Source organism: Pongo pygmaeus, chromosome 23, assembly GCF_028885625.2.
Source record: "Pongo pygmaeus isolate AG05252 chromosome 23, NHGRI_mPonPyg2-v2.0_pri, whole genome shotgun sequence".
Classification (NCBI taxonomy): domain Eukaryota; kingdom Metazoa; phylum Chordata; class Mammalia; order Primates; family Hominidae; genus Pongo; species Pongo pygmaeus.
The window spans coordinates 48,676,548-48,704,383 of record NC_085931.1 but is presented as its reverse complement, the minus strand read 5'-3'; the positions used below and the strand labels follow the sequence as shown (position 1 = coordinate 48,704,383).

Below are 27,836 nucleotides of genomic sequence, written 5' to 3'. Positions count from 1 at the left end.
TAACTTGCTCAATACCCATCAGGGATGGATCTGAAGCTGGGACCCAGGTTTCTAGACTCTCAGACCATGGCCTCCCAAGGTACCATGACCTTAAAGGGGGACTGCCACTCAGGCCTGAGGGTGGAAGGAACCCCAGAGCCTGGAGCAGTGCACACCCAGGTAGGTGGGTGACAGCAGGTGCCCCTGGGTGCAGGGACTATTTAATCTTTTAAAGCTGTGCAAAGGGAACGAGGAAATGTGAGTAGGCTGTGGCCATGCCCACAGCAAGGTGGGTGCACAGCAGCCACACCCCTGGGGCAAAGTTGAGCTCGGTCTTAGGAGGTTATGGGGTGGGCAGGGCCCCTGGGAGAGACAGCCAGGATTGGGGAGGGGAGGCTCAGCCACCCAAGTGCAAACAGGGTGGTGTGATCTGAGTTCTTCCTGTGGGCCCAAGGAGCATGCCCACCACCCACCTGTGCCTAGGTTTGGAGGACTGACCACATGACCCATGCCAGCAGCCATTAGAGACAGGCGCTGCCTTGGGGAAGGAGTGCAAATGGGAAGGGCAAGGGCATTCCACCCCATGAAGCCCTTCGCGGGCCCTGGGACTCTACCCACCTCTTGGGCTCTGGCCTGAGGCCCGGGTCCGCCACAGACTGGCAGCCGGAGGTTGAGGCGCTGAGTGGGTCCTCAGGGGCAGGCGGGCATCGAGGCAGGTCGCAGTAGGGCACCTCAGCACCTGAAGGGCTCCTGAGCTCCTGGGCCAGGGTTGGAGAGAGGAGACAGCTCAGCACCCACGTGGGGGCTCCCCTCCCCCTGCACAGCCCCTCCCGGTGGCGTGGGAGTCTCCAGGCATCTACTCCGGGGATCTTGCACTTCTCAAGGAGCTGCCCATCAGGCTGGAAGCGCCCCTTGGGACTCAAGCCGAGGGCTGGCTGAGGTACCTGGTGTGTGCCTGCACACGTGCGTGTACACATATGGGCCTTGGAGCAGGTATGTGTGTGGATAAAGGCCTGGTATTGGGGGCAAATGTGTGCACATAGGTGGAGCGAGCTTTTGCGCATGCGTGTCTACACAGGTCCCGCGGGTACACCGATCTGTATGTTTGCATCAGTGCAGGTTCATGTATACATGCATGTATGTGTGTGCGCCCCAGAACGAGGTGGATAGAAGGATCCACCAGGGTCTTTTGCGGCCAAAAGACAAGGGCGAGGAGGAAGGATTAGGCTGGCTGAGAGAAGGGAGAGGTCTGAGGGAGGAAGGGGCAGTTTGATGGTAGAGGAGATGGGAAAACAAGGTCTGGGAGGACAGAAGAGATTTGCCCCACTAAAGGAGAGGCAGGGGCTCCAGGGCTGGAGGGTCAAGGCCCCAGGAAAAGGGCGCGGGCTAGAGCCAGCTGCCCACTCCTCTCTCCCTCCGCCCTTGGCAAGGCCACACCTGTGAAGGCTGGTCTGGTGCTGGGCTCAACAGGGGGGAACGGCTGCTCACCTCCAGAGCCCCCCCACAATTCCTCCCCACCTCTGGAGGGCGGCAGTTCCCTCCCCTGGTGGTGGGAGACAGCGGCCATGGCACCCTGCGCCCCGCCTCCTCTCAGATTACCTGGGCTGCGGGCTCTGGCGGTGGTGGCGGCTGTCGGCTGTCAGCACCCTCGTCCCCCGGGGGGCTCCGGCTCAGGCCCCCACGCTGCTGCCCTCCCAGGCCCCGACTCCGGGCTGTGGTGGCAGCAGCAGCCGAGGCAGTGGAAACCTTAGAGGGGCCGGCTTCGGGAGTAGGGGCCCCTCATTACTGTTTCATAAGCCAGGCCCCAGCCAAGAACAATGAAGGACATGAAACCGCAGGAACCCGATCCCAGCAGCTCACCTGAGAGCCGGGAGGGGCAGGAGCCTGGGCCTGGGATCCCTGGGGACCCTGGAGCCCACAGCCCAGGGCCAAGGCAGCAGCCTGGTTGGCACCACAGGGTGGGCACAGGCTCTCCAGGTTCCAAGAAGGCCACTGCTGGGGTCAGGCAGTGCCAAGAAGTTGGGTTGGGATGTCTGCCATGACATCCAGGCCAGGGAGGCCCGGTGGGATTCAGTTTCGCCCCCTGCCCTGCAGCCAGATTCTGATCAGAGCTCGGCAGCAGGAGGTGTCAGATCCACAGCCCGGCCTGGTGCCTTGGCCACCCAGGGGACGGCACAGCAGAAATGAGAGACTTGCCAGGCATCAGCCAGGGGTCTCTGCCCCGCCAGGCCCAGCAGGAGCCCTAGCCTGATGTGACACCTCATCCTGGCTTTCACTCCAGCCCCCGTCACCACCCCACACCACCCACTTGATTGGGCCCCACGGTCAGTCCCCAGCTCTGATTTCCTGTCTGGCGGGTCAGCACTGGCTCTGGCCTCAGATGGACCTCGGGCCCCATCCCGGCTCCTCCACTTCCCGGCTGGTGACCTCAGGCTGATGACTTCCTCTTTCGGAGCATTGTTTTCTCCTCTTGGAAATGGAGGCTGAGAAGCGACCAAGACCTGGGCCACGTGACTTATCCTCTCTGTGCCTCAGTTATCTCATCTACAAAACCGGCAGGATAGCGGGACCCACCTCCTAGGGTGTTCTGAGAATTAAATGAGTTAATATTTGTAAAGGGCTTTTTTTTTTTTTTTTTGAGACAGAGTCTCGCTCTTGTAGCCCAGGTTAGAGTGCAATGGCGCAGTCTTGGCTCACTGCAACCTTCACCTCCTGGGTTCAAGCAATTCTTCTGCCTCAGCCACCCCAGTAGCTGTGATTACAGGTGCCCGACACCACGCCCGGCTAATTTTTCTATTTTTAGTAGAGACAGGGGTTTGCCATGTTGGCCAGGCTGGTCTCGAACTCCTGATGGCAGGTGATCTGCCTGCCTTGGCCAAAGTGCTGGGATTATAGGCATGAGCCACTGTGCCCAGCCCCTAAAAAAATTTTATTAAATAGGCAAGGTTTTGCCATGTTGCCCAGGCTAGTCACAAACTCCTGGGCTCAATCAGTCCTCCCACCTTGGATGCCCAAAGTGCTGGGATTATGGATGTGAGCCACTGTACCGAGCCAATTTTTTTTTTTTTTTTTTTTTTGAGACAGAGTCTTACTTTGTTGCCCAGGCTGGAGTGCAGTGGTGCGATCTTGGCTCACTGCAACCTCCACCTCCCAGGTTCAAGCGATTCTCATGCCTCAGCCTCCTGAGTAGCTGGGACTATAGGTGCACACAACCATGCCTGGGTAATTTTTATATATATATAATTTATTTATTTATTTATTTATTTTTGAGACAGATTCTCGCTCTGTCGCCCAGGCTGGGGTGCAGTGGCGCCATCTCAGCTCACTGCAAGCTCTGCCTCCAGGGTTCATGCCATTCTGCCTCAGCCTCCTGAGTAGCTGGGACTACAGGTGCCCTCCACCATGCCCAGCTAATTTTTGTATGTTTAGTAGAGATGGGGTTTCACCGTGTTGCCCAGGCTGGTCTCAAACTCCTGAGCTCAAGTTGGTCATCCTGCCTCAGTCTCTCAAAGCACTGGGATTACAGGCACGAGCCACCGTGCCTGGCCTCAATTTTTTTTGTGTGGGTGAGACAGAGTCTCACTCTGTCGCCCAGGCTAGAGTGCAGTGGCATGATCTCGGCTCACTGCAAGCTCCGCCTCCCGGGTTCACGCCATTCTCCTGCCTCAGCCTCCCGAGTAGCTGGAACTACAGACGCCTGCCACCACGCCTGGCTAATTTTTTGTATTTTTAGTAGAGACAGGGTTTCACCGTGTTAGCCAGATGGTCTCGATCTCCTGACCTCGTGATCCGCCCGCCTCAGCCTCCCAAAGTGCTGGGATTACAGGTGTGAGCCACCGCGCCCTGTCTTTTTTTTTTTTTTGAGACAGAGTCTTACTCTGTCACCTAGGCTGGAGTGCAATGGCACGATCTCAGCTCACTGCAAGCTCCGCCTCCTGAGTTCAAGAGATTCTCTTGCCTCAGCCTCCTGAGTAGCTGGGATTACAGGGGCCCGCCACCACACCCAGCTAATTTTTGTATTTTTAGTAGAGATGGGGTTTCACCATGTTGGCCAGGGTGGTCTCGAACTCCTGACCTCAGGTGATCCACCTGCCTCAGCCTCCCAAAATGCTGAGATTACAGGCGTGAGCCACCACGCCCAGCCAATTTTTTTTTTAAACATACAGATTTTTTGACTCCATGTTGGAAATCTCTTGACCTAAAGCTAGAGGCAAACATGGCCAAGGGTCCAGAATCCTTGGAGGAAAAATGGGCTAAATTTGGTCCCTGGAGACCTGTGGTGACAGAGAGATGGGGAGAGAGTGGGTGAGGCAGACACAGTCAGCCAGGGGAGACCCGCCCCAACCCCAGCAGCAGCATCTGAGGGTGACGGGAAAAAAAACCCACCCATTCCTTCAATGCCTGACCACGTGGCACCATGGAATAGGTCCAAAGTGGCAGAGGAGTGCACGGGCAGGCAAGTGGAAGAGGCTGGAAGAGGCAGTTGCCATCTTCTGGGGCCCAGGAGGTTTTTTTTGTTGTTTTTTTTGTTTTTGTTTTTGTTTTTTGAGATGGAGTTTTTCGCTCTTGTTGCCCAGGCTGGAGTGCAGTGGCCAGATCTCGGCTCACTGCAACCTCTGCCTCCTGGATTCAAGCAATTCTCCTGCCTCAGCCTCCTGAGTAGCTGGGATTACAGGCATCCGCCACCTGTTAATTTTTGTATTTTTGTATTTTTAGTACAGTCAGGATTTCACCATGCTAGTCAGGCTAGTCTCAAACTCCTGACCTCAGGTGATCCACCCGCCTCGGCCTCCCAAAGTGCTGGGATTACAGGCATGAGCCACCACGCCCAGCCCAATGTCAGTTTTTTACTATCACATCTGGTACACAGGGAGCTGCTTCCTGCCCAGAGGTGGGTCCCAGGGCCTGACTCGGAGACACAACAGTCACCCCTCATGCATTTGCCAAAGGAGAGTTTCACAGCCTTGATCATCATCAGAGCAACTGGAAGCTCAAGAAAGTGGAGTATTTGATGTCGTGTCCCTCTCTGATCTTTTTTTTTTTTTTTTTTTTTTCCAGATAGAGTCTTGCTCTGGCAGTGGCATGATCACAGTGCACTGCAGCCTCGATCTCCTGGGCTCAAACGATCCTCCTGCCTCAGCCTCCCAAGTAGCTGGGACTGCAGGCATGCACCACTACACCCAGTTCATTTTTTGTTTTGTAGAGATGGGATCTCACTTTGTTACCTAGGCTGGTCTTGAACTCCTGGTTTCAAGCCATCCTTCAGCCTCAGCCTCCTAAAGTGCTGTGATCACAGGCGGGAGCCATTGTGCCTGGCCCCCTCTCTTGAAACCATCTCTGGTCTTGGCTCCTGGGGAGGAGGAGCACACTGTGGGGTTTGCCTCCTAGCCTCTGGCCTTATTGGCTGTCTCTGCTGATTCCCTGGCCTCCACCCAGGCTTGTTCTCATCTCATTCCACACTTTCCTCCGCAGACGACAGGCTCATCCGTGAGCAAGACTTTGGTCAGTGACAGATCCTGAAGACTCGCAGGCCTCCATCTCCCGTGATGGTCTGGCTCTGAGCTCCAGCTCCCCCAATTCACTAACCACCCCCTCATCTCCACTGTGTCCTGCTGACACCCCACACCATGCCCCAGACAACTCCAAACAGACCTCCCAACCCAAGTACCCTGCCTGGAGAAATTATAGGAGTCAGCCATGGGTTTCTCCCCTCCCTCACCCCCAAATCCTGTAGATGTGCCTGCTCAATTAGTTCGGAAATGTGTCCATTTGCCTCCATCTCAAAGCCCCAATCATCTCTGGCACCGATGAGTACGTGCACCTTTTCCTGGCGGGTCACCTGATTCACTCTCACCACCCTGCCCTCCGTTCTCTCTGCGCAGCAATCAGAGTGACTGTGAAAAATGCAAATCAAAGCATGTCACTCCCTTATTTGAAATCTTCTGTGGCTTGGCCGGGCGAGGTGGCTCACACCTGTAATCTCAGCACTTTGGGAGGCCAAGGAGGGCAGATTGCTTGAGGCCAGGAGTTCAAGACCAGCCTGAGCGGCATGGTGAAACCCCATCTCTACTAAAAATACAAAAATTAACTGGGCGTGGTAGCGCATGCCTGTAGTCTCAGCTACTTGGGAGGCTGAGGCAGGAGAATCGCTTGAACCTGGGAGGCGGAGGTTGCAGTGAGCGGAGATCACGCCTCTGCACTCCAGCCTGGGTGACAGAGCGAGACTCCATCTCAAAAAAAAAAACAAAAACAAAATAGAAAAAAACCTCAGAATCTTTGTCCACAAAGCCGCACAAGGCCAGTGAGACCAGGCCTCCTCACATTCTCCATCCTTGTCCTATAGCTCCTCTGTGCCCCCCTCTTGCTGTCCTCTCCAGCCCAATGTGCAGCCTCCTTTCTGCCTCAGGGCCTTTGCATAGTCTTTGTTTGTTTGTTTTGTTTTGAGAGGATTCTCGCTCTGTTGCCCAGGCTAGAGTACAGTGGTGCAATCTTGGCTCACTGCAACCTCCGCCTCCTGGGTTCAAGAGATTCTCCTGCCTCAGCCTCCTAAGTACCTGGGATTATAGGCACCCGCCACCACACGTGGCTAATTTGTGTATTTTTAATAGAGATGGGGTTTCACCATGTTGGCCAGGGTGGTCTTGAACTCCTGACCTCAGGTGATCCACCCGTCTCAGCCTCCTAAAGTGTGGAGATTACAGGCATGAACCACTGCACCCGACCTGTTTGTTTGTTTTGTTTTTGAGACAAGGTCTCATTCTGTTGCCCAGGCTGGAGTGCACTGGCATGCTCATGGCTCACTGCAACCTTGAACTCCTGGGCTCCAGTAATCCTCCCACATCAGCCTTCTGAGTAGCTGGGACTACAGGTGTGGACCATTCTGCCTGGCTAATTTTTTTTTTTTTTTTTTTTTTTTTTTTAGAAATGGGGTCTCACTGTGCTGCCCAGGCTGGTCTCAAACTCCTGAGTTCAAGTGATCTTCCTGCCTCAGCCTCCCAAAGTGCTGGGATTACAGGCGTGAGCTGCCGTGCCAGGCTGGCCTTTACACATTCTCCTTCCTTCCTCTCCTCTTCCTGCAGTTTCACTAACTAATGCTAATGCCTGCATAGCCTTTACCAAGCAGCTGAAATGTCATTGTTTTTGGAGAAACTTTCCCCAATGCCCTATCCTTTACCCTCCTGCCACTTACTGTTCCTTTATACATTTATTACAACCAATATTAAATAATCATGTGCATTTCTCTTGCTAGACTGTAAGCCCCATGAAGACAAGCCAGGGATGTGTCCCTTTCTCCTCCTTTCCTCCTCCCTCTCCCCCCTCCCTCCCCCTTCCCGTCCCCCTTCCCCTCCCCCTCCCCCTCCCTGTTTTCTGTACTGCTGTGTTCTGTTCTGAGACAGGGTCCAACTCTGTCACCCAGGCTGAAATACGGTAATGCGATCACGGCTCACTGCAGCCTCCTCCTCCCAGTCTCAGGTGATCCTCCCACCTCAGCCTCCTGAGTAACTGAGACTATAGCCGCATCCCACTATGCCCAGCTAATTTTTTAAATTTTTTGTAGAGATGGGGTTTTGCCATGTTGCCAGGATTGTCTCGAACTCCAAGTGATCCACCCACCTTGGCCTCCCAAAGTGCTGGGATTACAGGAGTGAGTCACTGCGCCCGGCTGTGCCTTTCTGATTTATCATGATTTCCCCATCATCTAGCATAATGCCTGGCACATTTTAAGCACCTATTCAGTATGTATGAATTTGTGAGCTGACCCAAGGTCTCAGGTGGGAAATGGTAGGATTGAGACTAGAACTCAGACCAGCCTGAATCCAGGGCTCTCCTGTTCCATGCTTGCCATCTTCCCAACCACTGGGAGAAGGTCATTTGCATGAAAGATGGACTCCCAGGCATCTGTTTCCTGAACCTGAACTTGCAGGTGAGCACAGGAGAGCTATTATTGGAGGTATCAAGACTGGTAGAAGCTGGGCGCGGTGGCTCATGCCTGTAATCCCAGCACTTTGGGAGGTCGAGGTGGGCGAATAACGAGGTCAGGAAGATCGAGGCCATCCTGGCTAACACGGTGAAACCCTGTCTCTACTAAAAAGACAAAAAATTAGCTGGGCATGGTGGCAGGTGCCTGTAGTCCCAGCTACTCTCAGGAGGCTGAGGCAGGAAAATGGCATGAACCTGGGAGGCGGAGCTTGCAGTGAGCCCAGATCGCGCCACTGCACTCCAGCCTGGGCAACAGACTGAGACTCCGTCTCAAAAAAAAAAAAAAAAAAGAGGACCTTCAGACCCCAATGCGAATGATGAAGCCATGGGGGGTCAAGGTTGGAAGGGCCCTCGGAGGTTCATGGGTCCCAGGTTTCTCATTGCGTGTGTATCAGGTGCTCTGTGTTTACATGCATGGAGGCTTGGCAGCAGACTACGTCAATCACAAAGTCAGAAAAGGACTCTTCTTCACTCCTTCAATAACTTGAAGAAGAAAATCTCGGCCAGGCGCAGTGGCTCACGCCTGTAATCCCAGCACTTTGGGAAGCCAAGGCAGGCAGATCACGAGGTCAGGAGTTCGAGACCAGCCTGACCAACATGGTGAAACCCTGTCTCTACTAAAGACACAAAAATTAGCTGGGCGTGGTGGTGGGCACCTGTAATCCCAGGTACTTAGGAGGCTGAGGCAGGAGTATCACTTGAACCTGGGAGACGGAGGTTGCAGTGAACCGAGATTGAGCCACTGAACTCCAGCCTGGCGACAGAGAGAGACTCCATCTCAAATGAAAAAAAAAGAAAGAAAAAAAAATGACTCTTCTTCAATCCTTCAATAACTTGAAGAAGAGAATCTTCAGACCAGGTGCAGTGTCTCACACCTGTAATCCCTGCAGTTACGGAGGTTGAGGCGGGAGGATCACTTGAGCCCAGGAATTTGAGACCAGCCCTGGCAACATAGTAAGATCCCATCTTTACAAGAAAATTAGCTGGCCATGGTGGCATGTGCCTGTAGTCCCTGCTACTCAGGAGGCCAAGATGGGAAGATCATTTGAGCCTGGGAGGTCGAGGCTACAGTAAGCCATGTACTGTAGGTTGGACCACTGCACTCCAGCCCGGGCTACAGAGCAAGACCCTATCTCCAAAAAAAAAAAAAAGAGAGAAAGAAAATCTCTAGATGATGCTGGTATATTCTTAACATCTCTCTAACATCTGCTAATCTCCCTTTTTGACAAAGAGACAGCAGGATGCAAGCTCAGAGCCTTCCATAGAAAACACTCTCGAGGCCGGGCGCGGTGGCTCACACCTGTAATCCCAACACTTTGGGAGGCTGAGGTGGGTGGATCACCTGAGGTCAGGAGTTTAAGACCAGCCTGGCCAATATGGCGAAACCCCGTTTCTACTAAAAATACAAAAATTAGCTGGGCATGGTGGCAGGCACCTGTAATCCCAACTACTTGGGAGGCTGAGGCAGGAGGATCGCTTGAACCCAGGAGGCAGAGGTTGCAGTGAGCTGAGATCACACCATTGCCATTGCACTCTAGCCCGGGCGACAGAGTGAGACTCTGTCTCAAAAAAAAAAAAAAGAAAAAGAAAACAGTCTTGAGTTAGGGTGTAATGACATTTCTGTTTTGTTTTTCCTTTTTATACCTTTCTTCTCTTTTGTTTTGTTTTGTTTTTTGAGACAGTTTCACTCTGTTGCCCAGGCTGGAGTGCAATGGCGCGATCTCGGCTCACCACAACCTCCGCCTCCCAGGTTCAAGTGATTCTCCTGCCTCAGCCTCCCAAGTAGCTGGGATTACAGGCATGCACCACCATGCCCAGCTAATTTTCACCATGTTGGCCAGGCTGGTTTCAAATTCCCGACCTTGGGTGATCCACCCGCCTCGGCCTCCCAAAGTGCTGGGATTACAGGCGTGAGCTACTGCGCCCAGCCTCTACCTTTCTTCTTAACTTCTTCTTCTTAACAGGAAATAATTCTAGTTTTCTACTTGTGTTGATGATGTGAAGTTTTGTTTCAATAGAAGGGGAAAAAGATGTTGATTTAAAGAATAACAAAGTAGGTAACAGATTAGATGAGGCTACGGTAACAATCGTATCATATAAGCAGGAGGAAAGTGACTGAAGATTGTGAAACATTCACATGGTGCAACCACTTCATGGCAATGTGGGAAAACTGAGGCTCTGCCTGGGAGGAAGGCCAGCATCTGGGTTCAACTGCAAGTCAGCAGACACCACAGGCCCAGTCCTTCACCCATGCCCCCATCCCAAACCACCCCAACCACGTGGAAAACTGGCCCACCTGGTATCTTGCTCCATGGGCCTCTTCAGGGTGGAAGCAGTTTTGACAGCGGTTCTGGGTAAGCATGTTGGCCTCAAAGTGTTCACACGGGGCATCCCCAGGCACCTCCTCCATATTGGGTGAGTCAAGCCAGGGCAGTTCCTATGATCCAATGGCTGACCCTCTAGGTGAGGCCTGGCAAAAATGAGGGGGAGGCAAAGACCAGATGACTGGCTGGCCACTCACCTGAACCCCAGCCCCAGTTGCCCCAGTTTCCAGACAAGGACCAAGGAAATAAGGTTACTCATCCATTCCTTTGGGTGTTCCTGTTCTCCATCCATTCCTGTTCATTTATTCACTCAACAAACACTCACTAAGTACCTACTAAGCACCAGGCATCCTGCCAGCATTTGATGTGTGATTTCTAGTCCTTACTGCAGTGTTGCTGAAAGTGCACACCAAGGACTCTGCATTACACCCTCCTACGCTGTTCATAAAAATGCAGATACCAGGCCGGGCACAGTGGCTGATGCCTGTAATCCCAGCACTTTGGGAGGCCAAGGTGGGCCGATCACTTGAGGTCAGGAATTCAAGACCAGCCTGGCCAATATGGTGAAACCCCATCACTACTAAAAATACAAAAATCAGCCAGGTGTGATGGTGCATGCCTGTAATCCCAGCTACTTGGGAGCCTGAGGCAGGAGAATGGCTTGAACCCAGGAGGCGGAGGCTGCAGTGAGCCGAGATCGCGCCATTGCACTCCAGCCTGGGCGACAGAGTGAGACTTCATCTCAAAACAAAAAACAAAAAAAAGCAGATTGCAGCTGGGCCCATCGTGGGCAGATCATTTGAGCCCAAGAGTTCAAGACCAGCCTAAGCAACTGGCGAAACCCCGTCTCTACAGAAAATACAAAAATTAGCTGGGCCGGGTGGTGCAGGCCTGTGGTCCCTGCTACTCAGGAGGCTGAAGTTGGGAGGATCAGCTGAGTCTGGGAGGTCGAGGCTGCAGTGAGCTGTGACCGTGCCACTGCACTGAAGGAAAAAAAAAAGCAGATTTCAGCTGGGTAAGATGGTGTGCACCTGCAGTCCAAGCTACTCGGGAGGCAGAGGTGGGAGAATCTCTTGAGCCCAGGAGTTTGAGGTGGTAGTGTGCTATAATTGCACCTGTGAATAGTTACAGCACTCCAGCCTAGGCAACATAGCAAGACCCCATCTCAAAAAAAAAATCTAGATTCCCCTTTCTCTCTCCCAATTCACCCAGTTAGAATCTCCAAGAGACTGAGGTCTGGGGCTGTGCGTGTTAAAGAAGTGATTCCAGCCAGGGGTGGTGGTTCACGCCTGTAATCCCAGCACTTTGGGAGGCTGAGGCGGGCAGATCACTTGAGGCCAGGAGTTCAAGACCAGCCTGGCCAACATGGTGAAACCCCGCCTCTACTAAATACAAAAATTAGCTGGGCATGGTAGCGCGCACCTGTAGTCCCAGCTACTTGGGAGGCTGAGGCACAAGAATCGCTTGAACCTGGGAGGCAGAGGTAGCAGTGAGTGGAAAGCGTGCCACTTCACTCCAGCCTGAGCAACAAAGCGAGACTCCATCTTAAAATAAATAAATAAATAAAAATGAAAATGAAGTGATTCCTGGCCAGGCACTGTGGCTTACGCCTATAATCCCAGCACTTTGGGAGGCCGAGGCGGGCAGATCACCTGAGGTCAGGAGTTCGAGACCAGCCTGGCCAACATAGCCAAACCCTGTCTCTACTAAAAATACAAAATTAGCCAGGCATGGTGGTATGCACCTGTAGTCCCAGTTACTCGGGAGGCTGGGGCAGGAGAATCGCTTGAACCCAGGAGGCGGAGGTTGCAGTGAGCCGAGATTGTGCCACTGTACTCCAGCCTGGGTGACAAGAGTGAGACTCTGCCTTTAAAAAAAAAAAAAAAAAAAAAAAGTGATTCCCCAGGTGATTCTAGTACACCCCAAAGTTTGAGTGTCCTTGTCTTATAGCTACTCTGCATTGTAGATCAAATTAATGCCAATTTTAGATCAGGCAACTAAGGCTCAGAAAGGTTCCTTCGGTCACTGAAGGTCGCAGTGGCTGATTCAAATCCAGGGCTGTGTGTGTCCCTGCTCTCCCGGAGGTGGAAGTGAGGAGCACTGGATCATACTGCCAACTCGCACAGGTCCCTTGGGAAGCACAGGGAGGGAGGCAAAAAGCTGACCAGGTCTTTTCAGAGTTGAGGATGACGTCTTTGACAAATGTGAACAGCCTAAAGTCACACAGCAAGTTTGTGGCAGAGCTTAGCCAAAAAGAAATCCTAATGTGTTTTTGTTTTGTTTTGTTTTTTTGAGACGAAGTCTCTCTCTGTCGCCCAGGCTGGAGTGCCGTGATGTGATCTTGGCTCACTCGGCTCACTGCAACCTCCGCCTCCTGGGTTCAAGCAATTCTACCTCAGCCTCCCCAGTAGTATCTGGGATCACAGGCATGCACCATCACGCCTGGCTAATTTTTGTATTTTTAGTAGCAACGGGGTTTCGCCATGTTGGCCAGGTGAACTCCTGACCTCAGGTGATCCGCCCCCTTCGGCCTCCCAAAATGCTGGGATTACAGGTGTGAGCCACTGCACCTGGCCCCTAATGTCTTTTTTGGGGAGGTGGGGGCAGGGTCTTGCTCTGTCACCCAGGCTGGAGTGCAGTGGCTCGATCATAGCTCCTTGCAACCTCAAACTCCCGGGCTCAAATGATTCTCCTGCCTCAGTCTCCCCAGTAACTGGGACTACAGGTGTATGCCACCATGCCCAGTTAATTTTTTAATTTTTTCTTTTGTATAAATGGGCTCTTGGCCCGGTGTGGTGGCTCACGCCTATAATCCCAGCACTTTGGGAGGCTGAGGCAGGCAGATCACTTGAGGCCAGGAATTCAAGACCAGCCTGGCCAACATGATGAAACCCTGTCTCTACTAAAACTATAAAAATTAGTTGGGCGTGGTGGCGCATGCCTGTAATCCCAGCTACTCGAGAGGCCGGGGCAAGAGAATTGCTTGAACCCAGGAGGTGGAGGTTGCAGTGGAGCTAAGATCGCCCCGCTGCACTCCAGCCTGGGCAACAGTGTGTCTCAAAAAAAAAAAAAAAGCCTCTTGCTGTGTTACCCAGGCTGGTTTTGAACTCCTAACTCCTGACCTCAAGTAATCCTCCTCCTTCAGCCCCTCAAAGTGCTGGGATTACAGGTGTGAAGCATCACACCCTTCTGAAACCCTGGTATCTCTTTTTTTTTTTTTTTTTTTTTTGAGACGGAATCCCGCTCTATCACCCAGGCTCGAGTGCAGTGGTGAGATCTTGGCTCACTGCAACCTCTGCCTCCTGGATTCAAGCAATTCTCCTACCTCAGCCTCCCAAGTAGCTGGGATTACAGGCATGTGCCACCATGCCCAGATAATTTTTTTTGTACTTTTAGTAGAGACGAGGTTTCACCATATTGGCCAGGCTGGTCTTGAACTCCTGACCTTGTGAGCCACCCACCTCGACCTCCCAAAGTGCTGGGATTACAGGCGTGAGCCACCGCGCCCGCCTGCCCTGGTGTCTTAACTTGTGCAAGGTTCTCCTTTCTGGGTGCCCCTAAGGCCACCAACATCCATGCCTGGAGTGGAGCTGGGTCAGGAGAGTCACTTAAAGATGCCCTTCCCACCCACACAGAGCCCCAGGGGGAGGGTGGGGGGTGGGAGGAACCCAACATCCCAAAACACCTGCAGCTTTTGGTGCCCCCAGGTCACCTGCCCACATCCATCCTCACCTGCTGTGTTCCAGGGGATCAGGCTTTTGTGGCCAATCTTGGTGGAGAGCTGAGGAATTTCACCTCTTCCCCTGGGACAGCCAGGGCCAAGGCTCCTCCATCATCAGACCTGGAGAAGGGAATGGGGTGGGGGCGACAGCAAGACACGGTGGGGAGAGGGCCACCCACTGGTCCTTCCGTGGCCCCAGGGTCTCCGTGGCCCGGGCGGTCGTCCTCCCGACTCCTGGTGGTGGAAGAGGGGCGCATCGGCCCCGCCCGTCCTGGGCGTTTCTCTCCTGGTCTGGCCACATAAAGGAGCGTCTCCTAGCAGGAGAACGCCGCTCATTTTCCTGGGGGCGGGTAGGGGGCTCTACTCCACGTGCCCCTCGCTGCTCCCGTTTCCTCCCCTACCCACAACCAATAGGCAGAATCCTTCTCTAAAATGCACTTGAGATGTGGATATAATAATCAAAACCTTAAGCAGCTACACATGCCCCACCCAGAGAATGGACCCGGGACCCTCTCCATCCAGGCATTCAGCCAGTTCCTCCCCGGATCCCTCGACCCCTACCCCTCCCGTAGGCCCCCCTCTACCAGCTCCTCTTTTCTGAGGCCCAGTGCTAACCTTGGCTGGGTTTCCACGCACAGGGTCTGCCGGGGTGGGAGTGCCAGGGTCATGGCCTCTTTATTTTAACGATGAATCAGAGCGATGCTCGGGAGGTGGAAGGAAGGCCCCGCCCCTGCCACGCTCGCATAGGCTCTCTCTGGGTGCCTCATTTACATGAAGACTGTTGGACTCTGTGGGACTGGACAAGCCAGAACAAGAGGCGGGGCGGAGGCAGGCCGGGCACTGATACCTCTGAGAGCGGGACTCGCTGCACGTTTAGCCTGGGCCGCCTGCAGCCCTTGCCCGCTGGGGGTCCCCAGGGAGCCCTGGAGAGGGCTGGCACTGGCGGATCTGGCTCCTGACCTCTTTCCCGTTGGTTCATTCTGGCGACAGTCCACTGGGCTGGCTTTAGCACAGACTTTGGACTAGAGTCTTAACCTCTCTGTCATGACAGTTTTCTTACCGGGTAGGCTGAGGTTGCAGTGAGCCGAGATGGCGCCATTGCACTCCAGCCTGGGCGACAGAGCAAAACTCGTCTAAAAAAGAAAAAAAAAAAAAAAAAATAGCCGGGCGTGGTGGTGTGCGCCTGTAGTCTCAGCTACTCAGAAGGCTGAGGCAGGAGCATCACTTGAACCCAGGAGGCAGAGGTTGCAGTGAGCCGAGATCACACCACTGCACTCCAGCCTGGGCAACAGAGTGAGACTCCGCCCTAAAAAAAAAAAAAGTTGTTTCCTATCTTTTTTCCTTTTGGTTGATATTTGCCAATTGTGGCGACTGGGATGGGAGGAGGAGGGCGAAATTCACTGGACAGGGAGGAAGGTTGCAGCAGGAGTCCAGCAGAGATGGGTGCAGCGATGAGACAGGGAAGGTAGACTAGATTCAGACACTTGCAGGCAGGTGAGCTTGGCACTAGGGTCATGGAAATCTTAGATTATTTTGAGAGTTGTTGGGGATCACCTGGGGGTTGGATTCAGACAGGATTGGCCGAGAACCTACATTGACACAAGCTTGTGCCCAGAGCAGAAACAGAAATGACTAAGATACAAGTTCTCACTCAGAAAGCTCTGGTCTGGTTCGAGGGACAAACCAGGATCCACTGTGTTCAGTGTTTAAAAGAAGGAAACACCTACTATCATGGGAGGCCAGGTGGAGAAAGGAGGAAGGCAGAGAAGGCTTCTCCTTGGAGGTGGCTCAAAGGTGAGGAGAGCGAGAAAGGCTGAGAACAGCCTGCAAACCTCTGAAGGTGTCTGGGGGAGGTCGATGCTAGCTCAGAACAAGGCGGGCATTTCTAGCAGTCCTCACAAGGGAGCAGGCAGTGAACTCTCCAAGCTCAGGAGGAACCGAAGCCCCTCACCAGAGCCACCTGCAAGCCAAAGGAAGGTCAATGGCTCAAACCTGGGGGCATCAAGGTTGTCAGCACCACTGGGACTTTGGAAAGGATGGACGCTGAGGCTTACATGACCCCGGAACACCTGCCCCCACAGTTCCTCACCTTACCTCCCTGGGGAGAGCTCAGGCCACCCCAAAACAGATCCTACCAAAAGAAGTTTTATTTTAATGGGCTGAGCCCAGCTTCAGGTAACTATGGCCACAGCTCATCATGTACCAGCACAGGCCCTGACCTTGGTATGAAAACCAAGGATGGATAAATGTCTGCTGTGACTTTAGCTCCACACAGATGGATCCCCTCATGACAGCCCTTTATATATTTGGCTTCTGTGAAATAATCTGCTGATTATACACCAACACCCATTCTCTCTCTTTTTTTTTTTTTTTTTTGAGACGGAGTCTTGCTCTGTCACCCAGGCTGGAGTGCAGTGGCGCGATCTCGGCTCACTGCAAGCTCCGCCTCCTGGGTTCATGCCATTCTCCTGCCTCAGCCTCCCGAGTAGCTGGAACTACAGGCGCCCACCACCACGCCCGGCTAATTTTTTGTATTTTTAGTAGAGACGGGGTTTCACCGTGTTAGCCAGGACGGTCTCAATCTCCTGACCTAGTGATCTGCCCACCTTGGCCTCCCGAAGTGCTGGGATTACAGGCGTGAGCCACTGCGCCTGGCCTCATTCTCTCATTTTTGAGATGGAGTCTTGCTGTTGTCACCCAGGCCAGAGTGCAGTGGCGTGATCTTGGCCCACTGCAACCTCCACCCCTCGAGTTCAAGTGATTCTCTTGTCTCAGCCTCCCAAGTAGCTGGGATTACAGGCACCTGCCATCACACCCGGCTAATTTTTATATTTTTAGTAGAGATCGGGTTTCGCCATGTTGGCCAGGCTGGTCTCAAACACCTGATCTCAGGTCATCGGCCCACCTCAGCCTCCCAAAGTGCTGGGATTACAGGCATGAACCACTGTGCCTGGCCCCATTCTCTCCTTTCTACCACAATCCCCAATTTTCATCTGGGCACTTGGTTTCCCAGAATAGAAGAGTTCCTGGCCGGGCGGGGTGGCTCATGCCTGTAATCCCAGCACTTTGGAAGGCCATGGTGGGCGGATCACCTGAGGTCAAGAGTTTGAGACCAGCCTGACCAACATGGCAAAATCCCATCTCTACTAAAAACACAAAAATTAGTCACATGTGGTGGCAGGTGCCTGTAGTCCCAGCTAATGGGGAGGCTGTGGCAGGAGAATTGCTTGAATCTGGGGAGCAGAGGTTGCAGTGAGCCGAGATTGCACCATTGCACTCTAGCCTGGACGATGAGCAAAACTACATCTCAAAAAATAAATAAATAGAAGAGGTCCTAGCCTGTCTTGCAGCTAGGAGCTCCTTGCCTCTGCCTCATGCTTTGCCTCCTGCCTGGCCAACAGCACATGCCAAGTGCCAATTTTTTTTTTCTTTTTTTTTTTTTTGAGACGGAGTTTCACTCTTGTTGCCAAGGCTGGAGTGCAATGGCACGATCTCGGCTCACCGCAACCTCCACCTCCCAGGTTCAAGTAATTCTCCTGGCTCAGCCTCGCGAGTAGCTGGGATTACAGGCATGCGCCACCACACCCAGCTAATTTTGTATTTTTAGTAGAGACAGGGGTTTCTCCATGTTGGTCAGGCTGGTCTCGAACTCCCGACAGGTGATCCGCCCGCCTCGGCCTCCCAAAGTGCTGGGATTACAGGCGTGAGCCACCACACCTGGCCCTAAATGTTTTCGAAAGGAGGGGCATGTTCTTCTTCATCCCCTTTTCTTTCCTGCTGGCTGAAATGCAGACATAATGGCTGCAGCTCAAGCAGCCACCTTGTGCTGTGAGGCAGAGGCCATGTGTTGAAAATGGCACATAGCATAGAACACAGCAGAGTTAGAAGCCCGGCATCCCAGCCTCCAACCTTCCCAGCTCCAGGCTGGGAACCTCCCATCTTTGTTAACCTGGGAACTCTTTTACACAAGCCAGTTGTTTTTCAATTTTGTTTTAGAGCATATGCAGCTAAACCTAACTCTTCTTCATAAATCTCTCAGAGGCCCAACTCTGGAGAGCGACAGGAAGAAGGAGCTCAGGTGCCTCCACAGCATAGTGAGGGGCTCCTGGAGAAAAGACAAGTTCTCCAGAGGGTTCTGAATCCACCACCCCGATCCTAGAATTGGTCAAATCACTGACTCAACTTCCCTGGTCTGCTGGAAGAAATGAAGGCACACACGGAAAGGAGTGGCTGAGAATTTAATACTGGTAAACACTATAAATTGTAAATGTAAGTTGTAAATGACCTTGTCACTGGAGAGGGGAGAAGGAACTGGAGTCAGACGTCCCAGCAGAAACAGCAGCGGCGACATGCAGTAGGCACACCTGGAGAGCAACAGGCGCTTTGGGAAGTGGTTCATGCACGTGGTCTTATTTTAGTCTCGGGGCAGCCCTAAGAGGTAGGTATCTTGTGTCATCTTACACGAGGAAACAAACCAGAGAGGTCAGCACAGCAGAAGCTCATGCAGCGACCAAGCAGCAGAGCCTGGATTCAAACCCGAGCCCTGCTGTGTGCAAGAACCCCTGGGACTCAGCTGTTCCTGCTCACAGCAGGCTGCACACTAGAGTCACCTGGAGGGCCCATGAATAGGCACCACTCTGCCCAGGCACAAGGCAGCCAAGTGGCACATGCCACCCGGAGAGGACAATGAAAAGGTGGCAGGGAGAGCAGGTGGGCGGAGCTGAGAGGCCAGGCCAAGGCACTCAGCCCAATCTCTGAGGTGCACTCACCATACCCGGGTGCAGCCCTCAGACTCCCACCAGCCTTCATCAGCGGGTTTTGATGGTGACATGGGAGAGGGCCTGCCCACTCACTCCCAGGTACAGCATATCTGAGCCACAGTCACTCAGCCTGCCCCACTGCAAGGCCTGGCTGCTGGCTGTGGAGAGAGGACGGCCCTGCAGACCCTGGCTCACCGCTCACCCCGCTCCAGCAGCTCCCATATCAAGGCGGGTAGAGCCCGCAGTCCTGTCGCAGATGCCCCTCACTGCACTGTCCTGTCATCCTGACTCCATAGTCCATGGGCGTCAGCGAGCCCTGGGAACACAGCTCACTCCCCTTTGTGGTCCTAGTGTTTAGGACCCAACACAGCTCCTCTAACCAAGGCACAACCTGAAATTCTTTCACTCCTGCCCAGGACTGACAAGCTGGGACAAGGAAGGGACAGGGTTTCCATCAACTCATCCATCTGGAAGGAGTGTGAAGACATGGCCCCTTGTGGAGTTCTAGCTGGCACCCGCAGGGTCTACTCTAGGGGGGCTGCTTTTGTGCGAGTCAAGATGCAGCTGCTTTATTTTTTAGTTTTTTTTGAGACAGGGTCACACTGTTGCCCAGGCTGGAGTGCAATGGTATGATCTTGGCTCACTGCAGCCTCCGCCTCCAGGGTTCAAGTGATTCTTCCACCTCAGCCTCCCAAGTAGCTGGGATTACACGCATGCGCCACCACGCCTGGCTAATTCTTGCATTTTTAGTAGAGACAGCGTTTCACCATGTTGGCCAGGCTGGTCTCGAACTCCTGACCGTAAGTGATCTGACCGCCTCGGCCTCCCAAAGTGTTGGGATTACAGGCGTGAGCCACCAAGCCCGGCTGCAATTGCTTTAGAAAGAATTAATTAATCCTTCCGTGTTGGGCCCCACCTGGGAGCTGCTGGAAGCCTGGGGACGCTGCCCCAGTGTGGTGATGGGGGATGACCTGGGACTCAACTGCTTCCACCACTTCAGTGTCAGCTGGGGAGACTCCTGGGGCCCAGGACAACGGACAGGCACAGAGGCTCCTTGGTGAAGGGCATGGGGGGCACTGCTCCCTCACTGGCCTCAGGAGCCTGCTTTTCAGAGCAGCAGGTGGGCTCTGGATTCTAGCAACGGACACAGTAATCCTTAACCCTGGTTAGGATCTTAACACAGGGAGAACTGTACTTTATTGTAGCCACAAGGCAAACTGCTGGCGACAGACCCATGGGCCCTGACCATTTCCACCACCCCAGAAACCTGCCCTTGTGCGTGGTATCAAGGACAAACAAATCACAAGCGCACAAATCTCTGATGAGTTCCACAAATCTGATGAGTGCCAGGTGGGGTGTACATCTGGGAAGATGCCCCAACGTGGCTCTGAAGGCTCTTCCTGGGGGAGGCCTGCTCTCAGCTGCCTGCTCCTTCTGGAATTCAAACCCCAGGCAAAGGCAGCTGGCCCGAGGCCAGAGAGGTCCTGGCTTCCCAACCTTGAGCTGTGCACTCATTACCTAGGTGCAGGCTGGGCTACAGGGACAGCCAAGCTGAGCAAGGACAGGTCCCCCGCAGCCTAGGTTGGGGCACCGCTTGGTTCTCGGTCTCACTCCCTGCTGTGCCGCACTTTGCCTGTGAGACGGCGGCGCTGGGCCTTGCTGGTACGAGTGGCCCTTGGGGGCTTCTTGGAGTCCTGGGCCTGTCGGGGATGTTTCCTCTTGACCTTTTTGCGGCTGTGTGCATGCAGTGATGCTGTGAGGGAGGAGATCCTAGGGGAGGGCAGAAAGCCTCAGTTTAAGATTGCGTTGTGGGGTGACTTACCACCTGGCTCATGGAGGGGATGTCAGGACAGGTTGCAAATGCCAGGACCACCAAGTTCACGCCAGAGTTGGCCTGCTCTACCTCCAGAGTGCCTGCCAGCAACTCAGCTCAGAGACACAGGCCCTTCACCCAGGCAAGAAAGGCACCAGAGGTCAGACACTATCAGGGGTGGGTGGGACAGGACGGGGCAATGAGGAGAGGCAGAGGATCACTGGAAAGGCAAAGCAGAGGGCTGCTCCGGGCCCTACACCTGCTCCACACCACCCCTAAGGGCCAGGTCACCACTGCCAGCCAGGAGGGGTGGGACCAGGGAGGCAGTAGGCCAAGACTCACCGCTGAGAGAGCAGGGGGTCTCTGGACTTCCTGGGCAAGGCTTTGGTTGGTTTCTCCGTGGATGATGCCTCCTCCTCAGACTCGTCTCCAGCCCCTCCCTAAAGAGGCACAAGACAATGCCTTACATGGAGCAGTAGCTGGGGGGACCTGGGCTGGGCACCCCGAGCCATCATGGCTCTGGCAAGTGGTGGCGTGCCCTGCTGCATCACAGGCCTGGGATGGGACTAGAGAAGGCCTCGGATGGAAAAACAGTCTATCTGCCCTAAAGCAAGGATTACACAGGGGAAGGCCTGTTTCCAAACCCTTTCCTGCCCCTAGAAGCTTCCAGTACATACTTAAACATTCAGGAATGAAAATCCTAGCAAAATGGGGACAAGACTTGTCTTTGTATCAGAACTTGCAGAATAATGAGCATAAAATGAAAGACTGGTGTGAGATCAGTATGGTTTTGTTTTGTTTTGTTTTTTGAGACGGAGTCTCGCTCTGTCACCCAGGCTGGAGTGCAGTGGTGCAATCTTGGCTCACTGCAACCTGCGCCTCCTGAGTTCAAGCAATTCAGGCCTCCCTGAATTCAAGCAACTGCCTCAGCCTCCCGAGTAGCTGGGATTACAGGCGCATGCCACCACGCCTGGCTAAGTTTTTGAGATGGAGTTTTGCTCTTTTTGCCCAGGCTGGAGTGCAATGGCACCATCTCGGCTCACCACAACCTCCACGTTCAAGCTATTCTCCTGCTTCAGCCTCCAGAGTAGCTGGGATTACAGGCATGTGCCACCACACCCAGCTAATTTTGTATTTTTAGTAGAGACAGGGTTTCTCCATGTTGGTCAGGCTGGTCTCGAACTCCCAACCTCAGGTGATCCGCCCGCCTCGGCCTCCCAAAGTGCTGGGATTACAGGCATGAGCCACTGCGCCTGGCCCCCTGGCTAATTTTTGTACTTTTAGTAGAGACGGGGTTTCACCATGTTGGCTAGGCTGGTCTCAAACTCCTGATCCCAGGTGATATGCCCGCCTTGGCCTCCCAAAATGCTGGGATTACAGGCGTGAGCCACCATGCCCGGCCCTGAGATCAGTATGGATGTGATAGGGGAGTGACTCCAGGATTTAAGAACACAGTAACCCACACAAGGAAATGTGTTTTATATCGTAACTGTGTGCATATATGTCCATAAATTCTTAGGCACACCCAGATACAACTCCAATGGAAACAGCTGTCTCATGAAACAATATTTAACATGACACTTTCGGATATTTTCAATTATATATATATTTTTTATGCTGGTTGCAACCTACTCATGATTCACAACCCACAGGTTGAAAACCCACTTAGTGCACACAGACGCGCCAGGGCTGCGAATCGCACAAAGGGAACGATCACAACAAATGGCTACCTTTTGTGAAGCACTTACAACAGGGCTGGGCACTGTGCCAAGTGACTCACATGGATTAACCACTTTCACCCTCATACCAATCCCACAAGGCAGGTGCCACCATCAGCAACCCCCAGTTCACTGATGGAGAAAGGGAAGCAGGCAAGGTGAAGGAGCCTGCCCAAGCTCCTCAGCCGCTCAGCAGTGGGGCTGGCCTCTGCAGCACCCCGGAAGCAGGGAATGAAGGGTCCAAAGGGAAGGAGCCCCAGCAATGGGGTACCCACAATATGGGCCAGCACTGAGCAACCCCGACAAGCCAGTCTGCCCCCACACCCCTTCTTCCCAGGGCTGGCAGTGGGATACCCATGACATGGGCCAGCACTGAGCAACCCTGACAAGCCAGTCTGCCCCCACGCCCCTTCCTCCCAGGGCTGAGACCGGGACCCACCTCAGGTGGGGTCAGCCCAAGCAGCCGGGCCCCCGAGAGGTCCAGGTCACTGATGGTGGTCACGGTGACTGTGTGGTTGGGGTGGTCATACTGCACCGACTCTGTCTTTGCTGTCACCAACCGGTCCAGCTCATCTGCCTCCTCTGTGGGGGGTGGACACAGACCTGGCCTCAGCCACGGGAACGAGTGAGCAGGCTCCAGCCTCCCTCCCGCCCTGGAGTGCAATGCCCCCTCTACTCTGTGGATGTGGAGCGCATGCACAAGGTCACTGGCTGTAGAGCCTGGTCTGTGGATGAATGTTGTGAATGATCCTGTTTCCTTCATGCTCTAACTGGTCCCCATGTCAGACAAACCCTCTATGACAGCTACTGCTGTCCCGCCCTTCCACCCCTAGTCCTTTCCATCCTTAAAAACTGGGCTCTCTGCTCAGGCTTGGTTAACCTTGGGGTTTGGGCCTCCTTCTCCTGGTCTCTGTTCCACTTGCACTTACAGATGCTTAGGACCACCCCTGGCCCCAGGGTACCCCCCAAGATCCCTAGGGCCAAGGAGGTCAGCTTCTATCCCTTCCACCCACCAAGGGTATAAACCAGGCCCGTCAGCTGTTCTCCAGGTCAGGCCAAGCATGCCACTTACCCAGCGCCTCTTCTCTCTCTGCCAGCATCTTCAAGTATTCCTGGTGGCGCTGAAACCACACAGGCAGGGAACGCAGTGAGTATGGCCTCTTAGTCCAACCTCAGGCTGGGGTATTAATCACCCCCAGGGTGAGGGAGACCATGATCCATACTGCAAGATCAGGAGGAGACTCCATCTTCCATCACTCCCAGACCCGGGCCCATGGAGTCTCCACCTGTATAAACTGTTCCCCAGTCCTGCCCACACACATACCGCCCCATGCCAGCAGCTGCCTCTATTAGGGAAATCCAAGGCTGCAAGTGCCCTAAGAATCAAAGACCTCCCTCCCATCTTCCCCCTGCACACCTCCTCCCGGAGCTTCCTCTGCTCCTCTTTCAGCCGCTGCTTAATCTCCTCAATGGCTGCCTTCTTTCGCTCAACCTTCCGCTTGTGGAAGCCTGTCAGGTACTCCCTACAGGAAAGAAGCCGGCAGAGACAGGAGAGTCATTATACAAGGAGAGAAGGGCTTGCTCTAGGAGAAAAATGGCTAATGCCACGCTTGCTATGTGCTAGACACCATTCCAAAAAATGTATAAGTATTAGCTCACTTAACCTTCGCAACAATGGCCAGGCATAGTGGCTCACGCCTGTAATCCCAGTACTTTGGAAGGTCGAGGTGGGCAGATCACATGAGGCCAGGAGTTCAAGACCAGCCTGGCAAACATGGTGAAACTCCGTGTCTACTAAAAACACAAAAATTAGCTGGGCTTGGTGGCGCATGCCTGTAGTCCCAGCTACCTGGGAGGCTGAGCGGGGAGAATTGCTTGAACCTGGGAGGCGGAGGTTGTAGTGAGGCGCGATCACGCCACTGCACTACAGCCTGGACGACACAGACTCTGTCTCAAAAACAAACAAACAAAAAACCCTCACAACAACCTGTGTAGTGGGTATCAATCTCCATTTTACAGATGGGAACGTTGAGGCACAGAGTCTAGGTTACTTGCCCAAGATAGAGAAAAGACACATTTAGGAAAACAAGGGAGATACTGCCTCTTTCCACTCAATACTCTCCAGGGATCTCAGGTTCAGGCAACAGGGCCAGGTCGGGGGGTGGGGGGGACACACACAGTACATGAGGTAACCCCTTCCACACCTGCAAACCTCATTAATCTCTCAACAGGGTTTTCAGGGCCACCATCATCCAGACCTTCGGAAACCCTGCACTGGACCAACACCCATGTTCCCAGAACACCTGACCCTAAACTCGCCTGTAGGGCCTGTTGATGCACACCAGGAGTTTCCCGATGATGCCCAGCATTTCCCTCCCTCCCTCCCTCCCTCCCTCCCTCCCTCGGTCTGATCTCAGCCCCTTCTCATCTCCACAGTGCTAGCTGCTCTGTTCCCATTTTGTCCCACAGTCCGGCACTGGGCTTTTCGCTGACCCGCTACCATTTGCCATTTATTTGTCTGGCCGGACGCTGAGGCTCAGAGGTTCCGCTTCCTGATACGGGACCTGGCACACCAAAGGAGCCCAATAAACGTCTAGAGAGCGAATGAATGAACTTAAGCCACTCTCATTTCATTGGCTCATCATTCATCAACCACGGCTGGGCGCCTGCTGTGTGCCGGACCGATGGACTGGACTGGGCTAGGGTGGTCGAAGCCACTGCTCCTGAGACCCGAGCTTCCGGCTGTCTGGTGGCGCAGAGACACTAGGCGAGGTGGGGAGGCCAAGAAGGGAGAAGCGGGGAGGCCGAGAAGAGAGAAGCGGGAACGCGGGCTGGGAGGCCGAGAGGGGTTCTCTAGCCACGCCAGGGGCGGGACAGGAAGAGCCCTCAGCGGGCGCGTGCTCGGCCCCAGACCTGGCCTTGGCCGCGAAGAACAGCTCGAGGGGAGTCCGGTCCGGCTTTGCCACTCACCGCCTCTTCTCCTCGTCGAAGCTAAGAACGAGCCTGGGCCGCCGGTCGTCGCCATCTCGCTTCTTTTTCTTGTTGCGGCCCATAGCAGTGACGCCGCCGGCTTCCTCTCCCTGGAGACACTTCCGGGTGTAGCGTACTCATCCTCCCGGGCGCACCCTTCAGCGTCGCAACGCAGTTCCGTCCACCAGGCCCAGCCTTTTAAAGGGACTTCCCAGCCCCTTTTCTTCCCTCTTCCCATGCATGACGCGCGAGTCCTTGATCTCTCTGTGACTCCCAGCTCCAGCCCCTCCCCAGACTCGCTTCAGTGAGAGCGAGGTCCCCTGGACCCCATTGCCTAGGACTGTGCCTGGCACACATTCAATATGGAGTCACTCGTGAATGGCCAAAATTTCCCGTACTAACCCTACTTTGGATTTTTTTTCTTTAATTTATTATTATTACTTTTGAGATGGAGTCTCGCTCTGTCGTCCAGGCTGGAGTGCAGTGGTGGATGTCGGTTCATTGCAACCCCTGCCTCCCAGGTTCAAGCAATCCTCCGCCTCAGCCTCCTGAGTAACTGGGATTACAGGTGTGCGCCACCATACCCCCTAATTTTTTGCATTTTTAGTAGAGACAAGTTTTCACCATGTTGACCAGGCTGCTTGAACTCCTGACCGCAAGTGGTCCTCCCATCTCGGCCTCCCGGAGTGCTGGGATTACAGGCGTGAGCCACCGTGCCGGCCCCTACTTTAGATTATGATGTCAACTCGTTGGTAGTCTCCAAGAGGGAGCCAAACTGCCTGGATTTGTATACTGGCACTCCACCTACAGCTGTGTGGTCAAAGACCAGTGGTCTTCGCGGTGCCTCACCCTATTTATAAAATAAGGGAAAGTATAGTAGCTTCGTAGGGTTATTGTAGACACTAGTTCTCGAACTTTGGCATACATCAGAATCCCTTAGAGGGCTTGCTAAAACCTGGATTGCTGGGCCCCACCCAGGAGTTTCTGATCTGGTAGAGGTTTCTGAGTGGATTTCCGTTTCTAGCAAGTTCTCAGGTGATGCTAATGCTGCTGGTCCGTGGACTAAACTTTGACAGCTGTGATTGTGAGAAAGTGAGTTATGTAAAATTTGTATAACATAAAGCACGCATACACGTGTTTTCTGCACAAGCCATCTTCCCTCTTTGTGCCTCACTTTGCCCAAAGGTGGAATGAGTGTGTAATAACATCCTTGACGGAGAATGAGGGCATGGTTGTGAAAGATTGCAGTGAAACAATGCCTGAAGGGAATTTTTAGTCACTTGGATTGTATGCCAGAATCCTTCATCCGCTTTTTTTTTTTTTTTTTTTCTGAGACAGAGTTTCGCTCTTGTCACCCAGGCTGGAGTGCAGTGTTGTGATCTCAGCTCACTGCAGTCTCCGCCTCCCAGGTTCAAGCGATTCTCCTGCCTCAGCCTCCTGAGTAGCTAGGATTACTAGCACCTGCCACCACGGCCAGCTAATCTTTGTATCCTGACTGTGAGTTTTGGAAGGAGGCAGGCAGTAAGTGCAGCACTCCAGAATGCTGAATTCATTCCATACAGCTCCTCTGCTTGGGAAATCTATGTGGGATCCTGAGAGGAAGTTACCTTTTTTTTTTTTTTTTTTGAGACGGAGTTTCACACTTGTTGCCCAGGCTGGAGTGCAATGGCATGATCTCGGCTCACTGCAACCTCCGCCTCCCAGGTTCAAGCGATTCTCCTGCCTCAGTCTCCCTAGTAGCTGGGATTATAGGCAAGTGCCACCATGCCCGGCTAATTTTGTATTTTTAGTAGAGACGGGGTTTCTCCATGTTGGTCAGGCTGGTCTCAAACTCCTGACCTCAGGTGATCCGCCCACCTCGGCCTCCCAAAGTGCTGGGATTACAGGTGTGAGCCACCGCGCCCGGCTGGAAGTTACCCTTAAACTGCAGGCCTGGCCTTTCAGTTCTGTGGCCCAGAGCAACGCAGGGGGCTCCCTTAGGGTGCTGGACTGCACCTCTGACCAGCTGCTTCTGCCCCTTAGTGGCAGTGCCTTAAAGCCACCCTTGACACCCTCCTGGGTAGAGGCATCACCCTGGCTGAAGGTGCCCAGAGAGTCACCTTCTGCAGCTGGTCTGTCTCCTTCCAGTCCCAGGCTTCGACCTGCTTGGTTTGCCAGGGCTCCACTCCCACCCGGAGTGATTGGAGATGAAAAGTGAAGACTCAGGCCGGGCGCAGTGACTAACGCCTGTAATCCCAGCACTTTGGAAGGCTGAGGCGGGCGGATCACGAGGTCAAGAGATCGAGACCATCCTGGTCAACATGGTGAAACCCCGTGTCTACTAAAAATACAAAAATTAGCTGGGCGTGGTGGCGCATGCCTGTAGTCCCAGCTACTTGGGAGGCTGAGGCAGAAGAATCACTTGAACCCGGGAGGGTTGCAGTGAGCCGAGATTGCACCGCTGCACTCCAGCCTGGCGACAGACAGTAGGGCAACATAGTAAGACCCTGTCTCTACAAAAAATTAAAAATTAGCCAGGCGTGGTGACATACTCCTATAGTCCAGCAACTTGGGAGGCTGAGGTGGGAGGAT

At 53.7% G+C, this 27,836-nt stretch overlaps 2 protein-coding genes across 3 annotated transcripts in view; both read right to left on the bottom strand.

Annotated features, from left to right (window-relative positions):
* The window catches only part of TRIOBP (TRIO and F-actin binding protein), a 76,974-nt gene extending 62,270 nt beyond the window's left edge, over positions 1-14,704 (bottom strand). Inside the window, exons 1-4 of the mRNA XM_054469698.2 lie at positions 14,620-14,704; positions 14,016-14,124; positions 10,256-10,429; positions 598-737 (exon numbers count right to left, since the gene is read on the bottom strand). Of these exons, the coding sequence (XP_054325673.2) occupies positions 598-737; positions 10,256-10,369 (254 nt within the window). The 5' untranslated portion in view covers positions 10,370-10,429; positions 14,016-14,124; positions 14,620-14,704. The remainder of the gene's footprint in view (positions 1-597; positions 738-10,255; positions 10,430-14,015; positions 14,125-14,619) is intronic.
* A 3,524-nt stretch (positions 14,705-18,228) lies between these two features.
* Positions 18,229-25,986, bottom strand: NOL12 (nucleolar protein 12). Of its 2 annotated transcripts, XR_008496757.2 has the most exons (7): positions 25,266-25,962; positions 23,713-23,818; positions 23,368-23,416; positions 22,735-22,877; positions 20,920-21,017; positions 20,283-20,534; positions 18,229-18,368 (listed from the first exon to the last, which is right to left on the bottom strand). XR_008496757.2 is itself a non-coding variant. In XM_054469902.2 (6 exons), exons 1-6 carry the CDS (start codon positions 25,346-25,348, stop codon positions 20,372-20,374), a joined length of 642 nt encoding a protein of 213 aa, XP_054325877.2. In that variant the 5' UTR covers positions 25,349-25,986; the 3' UTR covers positions 18,229-20,371. The 2 variants fall into 2 exon arrangements, 1 of the variants encoding a protein (XP_054325877.2); XM_054469902.2 differs by having other exon boundaries at positions 18,229-20,534; positions 25,266-25,986.
* Between the last annotated feature and the right edge of the window lie 1,850 nt (positions 25,987-27,836).

Coding starts and splice junctions, on each gene's coding strand:
- NOL12 (XM_054469902.2), bottom strand. CDS start 25,348: ATGGGCCGCAACAAGAAAAAGAAGCGAGATGGCGACGACCGGCGGCCC. Junction 23,417..23,712: donor AGAGGAAGCTCCGGGAGGAG/GTGTGCAGGGGG, acceptor GTGTGGTTTCAG/CGCCACCAGGAATACTTGAA. Junction 22,878..23,367: donor AGAGAGAGAAGAGGCGCTGG/GTAAGTGGCATG, acceptor CACCCCCCACAG/AGGAGGCAGATGAGCTGGAC.